The 14,575-nt window shown below is 36.6% G+C and overlaps 1 protein-coding gene across 1 annotated transcript in view; it reads left to right on the top strand.

The window, feature by feature from the left end:
* The window catches only part of NPSR1 (neuropeptide S receptor 1), a 149,143-nt gene that overhangs the window by 93,470 nt on the left and 41,098 nt on the right, over window positions 1–14,575 (top strand). The window contains 2 exon segments of the mRNA XM_036101046.2: window positions 2,786–2,889; window positions 12,156–12,249. Coding sequence (XP_035956939.2) covers window positions 2,786–2,889; window positions 12,156–12,249 — 198 coding nt within the window.

The following is a 14,575-nucleotide window of genomic DNA, read 5'->3' on the forward strand; positions in this document are numbered from 1 at the left end:
GGATTCGAATTTTGATCTGAACAATTTATTAGACGGTACAGTTCATATGTCATCCAGGACAGAGTTGCCACTTGCTTTGTCTTTGTGCAGCTTGAAGCCAGGGTGCACGTCTTCATGACAAGAATAAAGACTCAGTTTCAACCCCCATCACCCTCCCACCACAGAAGGACAGGGCACCCGAGAGCCTGAATAATCTGCACAACTCTTCATTGAGGGTCTGCTGCAGTATGCCCAGCATCCCTAGCCCCATTCACTCTTTACTGCCGTCAATCATAACTTGAGAAGTAAATTGCCTGTGTCCTACCCATACTCTTCTCTTTCTTCATTGTATAACCCAGCTCTACCGCCATCTGCTGATCACAGCCAATGACTTTGGCCACAGTGGTGACTTCTCTTCTCGACTGCTAGTCCCTGGACAAAGGAGTCCTTGTGGCAGTCATCACTTTTAGTTCAAAGAGACCCTTGCTATGTCCCTTGGCAGGTTTGTACTTCCTTTTGGAACCAGGCCCTCCAGGCTGCAGAGCAGAATGGTGCACAAAGTGTCCCAGGGCTCCTTTGGGAGTGATGTCTAGTGAAGCCATTCCTGTCTCTACCCCTTGGTTCTCAGATGTATGTCTACCTCCTATTAGTGAACACAGCACCATAAAGAAAGCTCTGATTTTATGCATATGCAGCATTTTGAAGGATGGCATTCCATCCTTTCAGAGTGCCATTAATTTGGCCCCTTATCTGTGCCTTTAGTAGTCCATCCCAGTGCTCCAAGAAGACAGCTGCTGCTGGGTGGTACACTATGTGATATGAACAGAGGATTCTATGATCAGTGGTTCAAGCCTATATCCCCTTCACGAGGACGTGGGTCTCCTGATCAGATATTATGTTGTGTGGCATTCCATTCCAGTTGAGCAATCAGAAATCCTCTGGAGATTGGTGAATGGTGTTGACTACAACTCAGAGGTCAGGGAAGGCAAGCTCATACCCAGAATAGGTATACACTGGGAAGATGGACAGCTGGCCTTTGCAGTATTGAAGGAACCCAATGCAGTCAACTTTTCACAAGGTAGCGAGTTGGTCTTAAGGAATAGTGTTATATTGGGGCTCAGTGTTGGTCTCCATTGTTGGTAATTCCAAGACAGTCAAATACAACAATAGCTAGATTGACCATGATAAGGGGTAATTCATCATGTTGTGCAAATGAGTAGTCTTACTGTCTGCCACTATTATGAGGAGCCCAATATGGAGTTATTCCAACTGCCGAGTATGTCAATACAAATTAAATACCCAGGGACTGGGGAAATAAATAATGAAAGGTCTGCAGATCTAGCGAACCATTCTACTTCAACTAGAATTCTATTTGTTACCTGGTCCCATAAGATTCCACTCTTGTAGTGGGGCCATAATGACATTTCAGGTAGCCAAGTATCATGTCAACATAGACCCTGTGTCTAATAGTCCTCAAAATGTCTGTATATTCTTCTTTCCCCAGTGTACTGTCACTCAAATAAATGACCGTAGGTCCCTTTGGGGAAGGACTAGGAGAACTATTACAGTGTATACTTACTATAGTTCTACAAGACCTGGCTCTATGACCACCTCTCCTACCATCCACTCTGGCTTACAGTAGGAAGCCACCCCTGAGCTTCTTTGTAATGCTGGTGTTCCTCTCACCAGTACATTCTTCATGAATGATGTGTCTTCTGAGCCCTTCCATGGAATATAATTCCCTGGTGGGTCTTCTGGCTTCACATAATATATCCATTACAACATGCCCACTTCCTTTGGTCTTTTTATTCTTTTTTTCCACTGTCTGTCAGGGCAACTCAGCCATTTCCTTGCCTAGGAAGGACCAACACTTCCTCCAGACTTCTAAGAGCCACCCTATCAATGAGTTTGCCTTGTCTCTTGGGTCCTTGACAGAGTGTTATATCCCATGTTCTAAGAAAGTGACCCTAAGTCAATGAATTCTTATTTTTCCTGTTTTAAGTCCCAGCCCTATCCAACAATCAGCAGAGAATCCCTCCAGCACTGTTTTGAGAAAGATTCTGAATCACATGATCAATTAGTGATACCGGTCATGGAAGGGTGAGAGGGAGCTTCAAGACATATAGTATATTTTACCATTTCTGATGTAGACATCTGCACAGCTTACAATCTGTAACTATAGAAATGAGTAAATATAACCACAGGAGCATAAAGTCTCTGACCTTGGTCTTGAATCTTGGCCTCAGTTCCTCTGTAGTTTAACCAACTAACTTGATTAAACTGATAGATCATGCACTTGACTTTTTCCAGGGACAGATATTGAAAGGGGAAAGGTGAAGAAAGAAAAGGAAACTGGAGTGGGGGTGGAGGGAAGTTGTTGATGGTAGAGAGGTAACAAGAGGTCCACATTGTAAAATAACGATACAAAAAGGGGGGATTTTGAGGGATTTCTTGAAGATAAATATTTTCCTTTTCTCAATTTTGCCCTTATTGATCCTCAAACAGTCCTTGTTTGGATAGGGATCTAAACCCCCTTAAAATTCCTCTTCTGTGACTTAAAATGTCAACTGTATGATTACCAAAATCATTTTAGTCATTACCAAAATCCTTCCAAGGTGGCTCTATCTGACTGGTAACAAGCTCCAATAATAAAAGTCAATGGACTCCTGCCTTGGCTTACTTTTCCTTAATGATCACCTGATAAATCAGGGGGGAAAAAAAAAATCTCCCCAGGAATTCATTTCTACTGTGGCAAGCCTGGAAATTCGAAAGATACTAAAATTAACCACTTGTGTGTTTTTGTTAGACTCTTTCACAGGTCTGATTAACATCTTGACAGACATCATTTAGCAATTCCCTGGAGACTTTCTGGCACCTGATCTCGTTTGCCGAGTGGTCCACTATTTGCAGGTATGTCGCACCTTACAAACATGATGAGACAAACTGACACCAAAACTAGGTCTTGGATTCTTCATAAGGAAAGTGATATAGAACCCAGCACTTCTACACAGCAAACTGCTCGCTTTCTTCTAGTTGGAAGGACAATAATTTGTAAGATTTTTTATTTTGTTTTTCGCTAAAATAATAAATATATAAATAAAACAAAAATAACATTAGTAAGAATATAAATGTTCACATTTCAAACATTAAGTAAAATTTTGGGGTCAATGTGAAGGCCTTTGACCTATTCTGGCTGTCTTGGTCCATTCAGGCTACTGTAACAAAAATATCACAGAGTAGGTGGCTTAGAAACAACAAACATTTATTTCTCACAGTTCTGGAGGCTGGAAATTCCAGAACAGTATGCCAGAAATTGTCAGACGGAGGGCCTTCTTCCAGGTTGTAGACTTCAAATTATACCCTCCCATGGCAGAAGGAGCTGGGGAGCTCTGTCAGGCCTCTTTTATAAGGGCACTAATCTCATTCATGAGGGCTCCACTCTCATAACTTAATCACCTCCCAAAGGCCTCACCTCCTAACACCATCACATTGGGCATTAGGATTCCAACATGTGAATTTTGGTGGGATACAAACATTCAGAGCATATATAGCACTGTCTAAACAATCTCCAGGAAATTTGTCAATTCTTTTTTTTTTTTTTGCCTTTCCCCCCCCTCAAACTAACACAACACTGGCTACTGTTCTTTTTGAGAAAGGTTGACAGATTGTTAGAAAATAGGTATTGTCTCTGGTTGTTTTAACTTGTATTTCTTGTATTACCACCTAAATTGGACTTTTAAAAATATCTACTGGCATTTGAATTTCTTCTTCTTTAAATTGCCTATTATCCTTTTTCAATTTTTTTTTATATCTGGGATACTTGTTTTTTCTCAGTTATTGTTAATATCTATTTTTAGATTAAAGACATTTACACTTTGCCTGTTGAATATGCTTTGATGTAAAAATTATAAATGCAAATATATATACATATATATAAAATATATGGTGTAAAATATTACATATGTACCATATATATATATACTGTATTATTAATACCTCATATATGTACATAATATGGATTAAGGCACATCAACTAAGTATAGAAAGAATGAACTGTTTTATAACTGGTGTTAGGATTGATGTGCTGTTTCTGAGCTCTTAAAATTATTTTCCATTAATATATTTCTATTCTTATGCCCATACTCCAGGTCTAAATTATTGTAGTTTTATAGATGCACAATGCAATTTTGGAAAACCTTCTCCTACAAGATTCCATTTGTTAGTAGATTTTTATAGAATCTTTGCATCTATATTCAATCTATGATTTTCATTTGTTCTATCATTTTCAGACCTTGAAAATGGAGTGACTCCATCTTCAGAAAATGGGTAGAGAATAGTTAAAATTAAAAATCTTTTGTGATCTGAACATAATCTTGAAAGTTTAGTCGATGTGAAAGAGCCCTGATTACTATCTGGAACTGATATTTTCTCAGGGGTAATTTTTTAAAACTTATTTTAATTTCTTATTAAAAATTTTGCTTCCTTTTAGATAAACATTATCAATTACTTATTCTAGTAATTGCTGAGAAATAAATTATGCCAGTACTTAGTGTTAGAAGCGGGGATATGGTTGAACTAAATAGCTATCAGTTGAAGTAAACTAAACTATCAATCAAATTGACCTAATTGGCATTTATACAACACTTCATCCAACAAAGCAGAACACTTATTCTTATCAAATTCACAGAGAACATTCACCAAGAGAAATTACATACTGGACCATAAAACACACCTTAACAATGTAAAAGAGTAGAAATAGCACAAATTATGCTCTCAGACCAAACTAGAATTAAACTAAAAATGTATAACAGAAGGCTAGCTGGCCAATCTCAGTGTTTTTGGAGATTAAACAACACATTTCTAAGTAACAGGTGGGTCAAAGAAAAAAATGAAAAAATAATTTATCATAATTTGTAGGACATTAAAAACAGTGCTTTTGAAGAAACATAGCATTTAAATTCTTGTATTAGAAAATAAAAAAGATTTAAAATTAATAATCTAACCTTCCACCTTAGGAAACTAGAGAAAGCAGACCAATGTAAACCTAAAGCAAGCAGAATGTCTTAAATGATAAAAATTAGAACAAATCACTAAAATGAAAACAGTAATTCATTAGTGAAAATCAATGAAACTGTAAACTGGTTCTTCAAAGAAATAATAAAACTGATAAACTTCTTGACAGGCTAAACAAGAAAAGAAGAGGGATGACACAAATTACTAATATCAGAAATGAAAGAGGGGTCATTACTACTGATCCCATGGATATTAAATGAATAATAAAGGGATATTATGAACTATATTCCTACAAGTTTGATAACTTACTTGAAATGGACCAAATCCTTGAAAGACACAATCTGACAAAACTCACACAAGGAAAAATAGATGATCTGAATAGACCTATATCTATTAAACAGATTGAATTAATAATTCATAATCTAAGAAAGAAAGCACCAGGCCCAGATGGGTTTACTGGTGAATTCTACCAAATACTTAAGAAGAAATTATACTAGTAAGTTTCTTTTTTTTCAGATTTTACTTATTTATGAGAGAGAGAGTGAGAGAGCACATGAATGGGGGGGAGGAGGGGCAAAGGGAGAGAGAGAGAAGCAGACTCCCTGCTGAGCAGAAAGCCTGATGTGGGGCTCAATCCTAGGAACTCAGGATCATGACCTGAGCCAAAGGAAAATGCATAACCTACTGTGGCACCCAGATGCCCCTACTAATAAGTTTCTAATTTTTCTAAAACATAGAAGCAAAGGGAACATTTCCTAAGTCATTCTGTGCGTCCAACATTATCCTAACACCAAAACCAGACAAAGGCATTACAGGAAAGGAAAACTATAGACCAATATCTCTCATGAACATAGATCCAAAAACTATCAACAAATATTAGTAAGTTGAACCAAAATACTTATTAAAAAAATTACATACCATGACCAAGTGGAATTCATTCCAGGTATGCAAGGCTGATTCAACATTCAAAAATCAAAGTAATCCATTAAATCAAAAATGTAAAGAAGAAAATTTATATGATCATTTCAATAGATACAGAAAAAACATTTGATAAAATCCAATATCCATTTATGTTAAAAAGTCTCAGTAAACTTTTCATAAAGAGAAATTTCCCCAACTTGGTAAAGAACATCTACAAAAAGCTACCGCTAACCTCATACTTAATGGTGAGAGACTGAATGCTTCTTTCCTAAGATTGGGAACAAGGCAAGGATATTCCCTCTCACTACTCTTATTCAGCATCATACTGGAAGTCCCAACTAACTCAACAGGACAAAACAAGGAAATAAAATGTATACAGATTGGGAAAGATGAAATATCTTTGTTCACAGATGACAAGCTTATCTATGTAGACAATCAGAAAGAATAGACAGAAAAACCAAAACAAAACAAAACACAGAAAATCTGTGGGCTTATTAAGTGAAAATAAAAATAACGAGGTTGAAGAATACAATTGTGCTTTTATATTCTAGCAATGAACAATTTGAATTTAAAATTAAAAATGCAATAACCATTTATGTTAGCATGAAAAATATGAAAGACTTAGGTATAAACCTAGCAAAATATGTGCAAGATCAGTATGAAGAAAACTTCATTGAAAGAAATCAAAGAATATCTAAATAAATAGATAGATATTCTATGTTCACAGATAGGAAGATGCACTATTGTTAAAATGTCAATTCTGCTCAAAGCAACTTATAAATTCAAAGCAATCCCAATCAAAATCCCACCAAGTTATTTTATAGATATAGACAAACCCTAAAGTTTATGTGGACAGGCAAAAAACACAGAATAGCCAATACAATACTGAAGAAGAACACAGTTGGAAGAGTGATATCTGATTTCCAGACTTACTATAAAGCTACAGCTGAATCAAGACAGCATATTGGCAAAAGAATCAACAAATAGATCAGTGGAACTGAATAGAGACCCAGAAAGAAATGCACACCAAAAGTCAACTGATCTTTGACAAAGGAGCAAAGATAATTCAATGGAGAAAAGATAGCCTCTCCAAGAAATACTGCTGGAGTCATTGGTATCCACATAAAATAATAATAATGATGATCTGACTCACACCTTTCACAAAAACTAACTCAGTATGGATCATAGGCTTGAATGAAATATACATAGCTATAAAACTACTAGAAGATAACATAGGAGAGAATCAGGGACTTTGGGTTTCTCAATGACTTTTTAGATATAACATCAAAAGCACAATCCATAAAAGAAAAAAATGAAAAGTTGAACTTTATGAAAATGTAAAACTTCTCTGCATAAGACACTGTTAAGAGACAGAAAAGACAAGGCACAGAATGGGAAAAAATGTTTGCAAAACACATACCTGATAAAAGATTTTTATCCAAAATATACAAGGATCTCTTAAAATTCAACCCACTTAAAAATGAGCAAAAGATCTGAACAGACACTTTTCCAAAGAAGATAGAAAGATAACAAACAAGCATATGAAAAGAAGCTCACCATTATATGGCATTAGGGAATTGCAAATTGGAACAACAATGAGATAGCACTAACATACCTATTAGAATGACTACAATCCAAAAAAACTGATGATGTGAAATGCTAATGCTGTTTGTAGGAGTGCAAAATGGTACAGCCATTTTGGAAGATATTTTGGCAGTTTCTTATAAAATTGAACATACTCTTATCATACAATATAGCAATTATGCTCCTAGGTATATACCCAATTGAGCTGACAACTTACATTTACACAAAAACTTGCACAAGAATGTTTATAGTAATTTTATTCAGAATTGTCAAAAATTAGAAGCAGGATGTTCCTCAAAATCTGAATGGATTAAAAAAAAAACAAAAACAAAGAACAAAAAAAAAAGAACTTTGGTACTTCCATGTCATGGAATATTATTCAGCAATAAAACAACATTAGCTATGTAGCCAGGAAAAGTCACAGAGGAATCTTACATGCATTTTGCTAAGTTAAAGAAGTCAGTCTGAAAAGGCAACATGAGTAAGATTACAACTATATGACGTTCTGGAAAAGGGAAACGATGAAGACAGTAAAAAGATCAGTGGTTGCTAGGGATTTGGAAGGATTGAATAGGTAAAGCACAGAGGATTTTTAGAATAGTGAAATTTTTCTGTATGAATGGTGGATACACGACATTATGCATTTGTCAAAAACCCATAGAATTATACAACACAAAGAATAAAGCTTCGTGTAAAACTTTAGTAATAATGTATTGATATTGGTTCATCAGTTTTAACCAATGAACCACACTAAACAAGGATGTTAATAATAGCGAAAAGTGGGGGGTAGGGGGTGGGACCTCTCTGTACTATCTGCTTTATTTCTTCTCTAAATCTAAAATGTTCTAAAAAATAAAGTATATTAATTTTTAAAGTCAATCCGGGGATCCTCCTTTACATGGATCCAATCTGGTATTTTTCTAAATAAAAATTTCCTAAGTTTGCTGCATTCAAGTCTCACTTCTCTGCAAGATTTTCCTTAGTTTTATATTTCCTAGGTCATTTTTGTCAGAATTGAGGGGTGGGGTAGTGAGAATTCAGACATATGTCCTCAAGCTGCCATCTGTTCTCCAAATGGTACCCCATATGTTGTTGATGTGTAGAATTTTCATTGTTGACATTTATGAATTGACTATAATTGTACTTTGATTTCCTTCTTGACTCAAGTTAATTACAAGGGTGTTTAAATTTCCAAGTGGTATTTTAAAAAAATAACATGATACTAATTTCAGCTTTTATTGCTTGTTGTTTTAAATATGCAAATTATATAAGTTGTATAATTTTTGGAATCTATTGAGGGATTTTTTTTTCTTGGTAGTTTAGTTTAGAACCAGTTTTGAAATGTTGCCTAGATATTTTACAATAATGTGTATTATTTTAAAGTGTGTTTAATTTTTTCTATCTATGTATTATTGTGTTTTATCCTTTGTAAATCTTTGAACACTTTAGTTATACATATTTAATATTATGTTGCTTGTCACAGATAAGTTTATTAATATTCCATCACCATTTTGTATTGCATATATTTTTTAAGATTTTATTTATTTATCTGACAGAGAGAGACACAGTGAGAGAGGGAACACAAGCAGGGGGAGGGGGAGAGGGAGAAGCAGCCTCCCCACAGAGCAGGGAGCCCGATGGGGGCTCCGTCCCAAGGCACTGGGACCATGACCTGAGCCGAAGGCAGACGCTTAACTACTGAGCCACCCAGGCGCCCCTGTATTGTATCTTTCATCAATAAAAAGAATCCCTTTGTCTCATGTAGTGCAATTTGCTTTGAATTTAATTTATCTAGTAGTAATATTGTAATAGTTGGCTTCATTTGGTTTTAGTTGTTCGGTGTGTCCTTGGCCATCACTCTATTTTTAAACTTTGATAATCATTTGGTTTTAGAGGTTTGTTTTCAACACAGTATGCAGTTAGACTTGGGGAAGGGTTTTGTACATAGTCTTTGTTTTAGTCAAGGAGCTTAAGCCATTTATATTTATTGAGACAAATAGTTTTTGGTGTTATTTAAGTCACCTCATTTTAATCTTTTCAGTTAATTTTTTTCCTATTTACATGTTTTTTCCTTTCTATTTGGTTATTAATTGTGGTAGACTGAAAAATGCCCCCCCAAATCCAAATCCTAATCCCTGAAATTTATGTATATTACCTTATATGGCAAAAAGGGACTTTACAGATGTAATTAAGTTAAAGATCTTGAAATGGGGAGATTATTAGATAATATCTTAATAAGTCTAAATGTAATCATATGTATCCTTTATAAAAGGGAGGCAGAGGGAGATTTGACAGACAGAAGAGGCATTGTAACCATAGACCTAAGATGGGATGGGTGTGACCACAAATCAAAAAATGCTGGCAGTCACCTGAAGCTGAAAGAGGAAAGGGAAGGAATCCCCCCCTAGAGCCTGTGGAGGGAGGGTGGTCTTGCCAACACCTTGATTTTGACCTAGTATAACTGATTTTGGACTTCTGGTCTCTAGAAATGTAAGAGAATAAATTTATGTTGGTTTAAACCACAAAGTTTGTTACAATTACCATAAGAAGCTAATAAATTATTTTTTCTCCATTTTTATTTCACTATCATAGCTTATCTTTAATTTTTAAATTTAATATGTCTCTATCAAAGTAAAAAACAAAAGAAAAGCCTAAAATGTCCAAATGGAAATATATGACATGATTTCTTTCCTTATACTCTCTCCTCTCACTCAACTCCCCAGATTTTTCCCTGGAATGTTTCCTAACTATAATCATAGTTATTTTGTAAACATGTTGTGGGGGTTTTTTGGACTCATTGCTTATCATAGCTGTTATTATTCAATCCTGTCCCTCTTCTAGAGTTCTTAATTTTGAAACAACGCACCATCAGCAGAAATATTTCCTCACGGAAGATTTTCAGGAGATTATGTGATGTTATGCTTTCTTCTTTCTTATACATCTAAGAAAATCATTCTGTGCCTTGGCACAGAAATGATATTTACAAAATTCTTGGATCATAATTTTTCTTTCAAAACTTTGAACATGTTTTTATGCTGTTTTCTGGCATTTTATTTTTGTAAAAAAGAGGCATGACAATTTGAAATGCATTTCTTTTATGTAACCTTTAATTTTTTTACCCTGCCTAGATGTTTGAAGACCCTTGAAATTAACTACTCTTTTTGACTGCGTCTCAAAATACATCTCTTTTTGTTAATGTTGCTTGCTCTTCCAGGCACTCTTTTTTGTACTTTCCTCTTGCTCCAAATTCTGAACTTGTGTCAGCCACCTCACTCAACACAGCAAAAGATGGCTGAGATTCTTGTGACCTTCTTACCATGACATTCCATCCCACAGAGTTCTGCCCTTGGGAGCTTTCTTTCCCATCCTCCTCGAATGCCACCTCCTGAGCTGTGTGTGGCCAGTTGTAGTAATTCTGAATTCTTGGATCACACATAGAAATCCCAGTTTTCTCTAAGAAGACAGTTGTCTAATTTTTTTTAGTTAAACTTGGACATCATTCTTCTCGCCATCCATATAGCACCTTTTTAGCAAGAGGAGAATCTCTTCTTATATCCCTCAGGAGAACCTTCAATCTCTAATCAGCCCTCAGAAACCACTTCCCTATGGCACCTTCTACAATGTTAGTGCTGGGATGCATTTGTGTAGTGTTCTGGAAATAAAAATAATAAAGAACAATAATATAGTTGATTATTATTTGTCTGAGTGAGGGAAAGAACAATAAGGTATAAATTCAGACAAAATTATTAACAAAGTCATGGTATTTCTCTTTCATTTTAGAAGAGATTCAGACACTCACCCTTAGACTTTGGTGTTTGATTTACTCTTCCTGGCTCTGGAACTGGCCCAAAGGTTACAAAACAGAGATACGTCTGGACTCTTGGTAGAAATGAGGCTCAACATTACCCCAAAATTTTCCACCTTATTCATCCTTTCAGAGATATTTCACTTAATTACATTTTGATTATGCTCTTCACATAAGAGATGTTAACCTCTTATATCCCAATTTCCTTCTCTGCAAACTCTACAAATAACACTATACTTAGGATAATTAAAGGGCCTGGGCAAGGTTAATAAGAGATGCAGTGGGAAGGAGGAAGAGGGGACCCAAGGATTGACCCTAATGAACAGCTCTGCTAGAGAAGTGGAGGAGGAAGTGAGCTCTGGGACTGTCAACGCAGATAGTGATAAATGATTTTAAACCACACATGGGCTCCTGGAAACCAGATGCCTTCCATTGTCTCTCAACTCACACTGATAAATGGCAAATGAACATTTCTTTCTAATTATTCTGGAATGTCAATTGTGGCAGGGAAAATTAGCTTAGCTTTAAAAGTCAATTACACACAAATGTACCATGCAGATGTCAAGAGAGAATGATCCTGAGATGTGGTATCCAAGAAGCCAAGTGAATGAGTGAAGAAGGGTGAGCTTAGAAGTATTCTCACTGGTCACCACCAGCGATGACAAGTCCAATTCCAAGAAAAACAATCTGCTTCTAGACATAAGGAGTCAGTCATTTCTCTCCCTAGCCCAAACTTCATCCCTCCCTAGGTTCAGTGCATAGGTTTCTAAATAGCACAAAACATTCTTCTTTCTATAATACGCATTCCTTCATTTCTATGAAGTCATGCACCTCCTCTTGTTTCTGTCTTCAGGTTGTGCTGCTCTATGCTTCTACCTATGTGCTGGAGTCCCTCAGCATAGACAGATACCAGACCATTGTCTACCCTATGAAGTTCCTGCAAGGAGGTGAGATGGCTCCACCAATGGCTATCCTGTAAGAAATCATCCTTGGGTGAGGGTAGGACTGTTTTCACTAATATTATCCTCTTAATAATGGTTTTCTTCCTCCCGCTCTCTTCTTCTCTACTTTTTTTCTACTTCATGGGTCTGATTGTCCAAAAAGATGTAGAAAGAGAAGCAGGATGCCTAGGAAAATGTGGATGGTACCCATGGATGGTCAAGAGCTCCTAGGGAAGGCAGTTTGCTGGACCCACTCTGTGGCCATTTACTTTGACCCTAATGCCTCTGGTTTTTTCCTTTGGAGCAGTGTTGACACATTGTACCTCTCTCAAGAAATGAATACTCCCACTTCAACTTGCTCATTTTCCAGAAACAAGAACCTTGCCTTCTTTACTTCCAAACCATAGAGATAATTGGAAAGATGTTTTTAACTGACATGAATACTGGAAAGTAGGAAAATTCTCCTTGATCCAGTGATAGTGAGGAATCTCCAGAAGAAGAAAGCAGATGGGTCAGAGGAAAGGCTGAAACCACACAGCTTACAATACCCACAGACGACACTAGAGTAATATGGGTGAAGTGTTAAGAGTGCTTCCTAAATAGATCATGTAAAGGCCCAGAGCAAGAAGGACTCAAGGAAACCAGCAGGGTGATTTCTGGAGCACAAAGAAGAGTGTTCATCACTGCATGTTTACTTTCCCTCTGTCCTCCCCCCTCCCAGAGGGACAGCAAAGATAGAGGTCTCTTCCTCCTAGTAGTGGGAGTGCTGGATTTAAAGAGATAGGGTGGGGTCCTAGGAAGCAATGACTCCTTGGAGGGATGGTGGGTACCTAGTCACAGACTAATTGTCCATTACTCTGCCCATGCGCAAAGCCCACTTTCCTGCATGAACCCTGAAAGCAAGTAAGAACCCACTGTTTGGTGATCTGTACCACAGTCTCCCAAGAAGCCTGTGAAAACTTATAAAATGAGGAACTAATATGAAATCTTGACTACAAAGATGGGGTGTAATCAAATATCATGGAAAATGGGACAAAAGCCAAACTGGAAAATAGATAACCCTTCAGAATACCATTCTGCGGCGTTTACAACTAAGAAAGCAAAATTAACAAGCAGAACTTTAGAATAAGTAGAATTAATGTCATCAGATACTATTGAATATATCAGAGAATATTGGCACAGATCCTTTGAATGGTAAGTTAACCACATCTAATTAAAATATAAAATGTGCAGTCCTTTGACCTTGAAATCCTACTTCTTGGTATCTTCTCTGGACAAACACCCACATGTATGCATGTATGCACATGTGTTCTTTATTGTAGCATTGCTTAGGATAGGAATTCCTTCAGTGGAGGAATGTAGACATTTCAGTAGCTTAGATTTATTGATTGCATACTAGATGCCACTCATGATTATAAGCTCTCTAAGCATGCTAAGTATTTTAATTCTTACAACCTCTCTGTGAGATAGGTCCTATTATTATCTGAATCTTATAGTTTGGACAATTACAGTTCAGAGAGTTAAAGTAACTTGCCCAAGATCACTCAGCTAGTAGGTGCATGGCAAGATTTGAACCCAAGACGGTCTGGGTGTAGCTCAGGTATCTATGACTACTGCATATCCTGCCTCTCAATGGGGAGGTGGGATAGCCATGGACAGAAAAAAAAAAAAAAAAAAGTAATAAACAACTGCTTGCAAAGACATGCACCAACCAGTCCTCACTTCTGGGGATAGAATTTGGACTAGCCATAGTGATCACAGGGACTTACATACTAGAAGGTATACCGATGTGTTGTGCGCAATTAAAACTAGTTTAAAAATAGAATTTACACCTATTTTATAGGCTTTTCCTAGGGTTGTTTTTGTTTGTTTGTTTTGGGGTGTGCGTGTATGTGTGAAGTATGTGACCAGCACCAAGCTTTCTGGGCATTTCCATTGCCCCAGTGATTATGATAAAGAAGGGAGCAGGGAGTGGGATGAAGGGAAATGGGAGAGACATTTTATGATCTATACAAAAGTGTGATATATTTATTCATTCATCTATTTATTTATGCCCAGCAGGCCCCAGGAATGATTGAATGGGGGCATACAAAAAAACGCATACAGCAGAGTGTTTCAAGGTGCAGAAATAGGAGTGAAGGGAAATTAGGTATAAGGAAATGTGAGGGGTGTCCCCAGATATTTGCCAGAGGTGGAGGCTTAGGGAATCCATAGCCAAAAGGGAAACATGGTCAGTTACCCATCTCACCATATTCATTAGGTAAAAAAAAAAAAAAAATATATATATATATATATATATATATATCAACTATATATATATATATCAACTCTA

This window comes from Halichoerus grypus, chromosome 12, assembly GCF_964656455.1.
Source record: "Halichoerus grypus chromosome 12, mHalGry1.hap1.1, whole genome shotgun sequence".
Taxonomy (NCBI): domain Eukaryota; kingdom Metazoa; phylum Chordata; class Mammalia; order Carnivora; family Phocidae; genus Halichoerus; species Halichoerus grypus.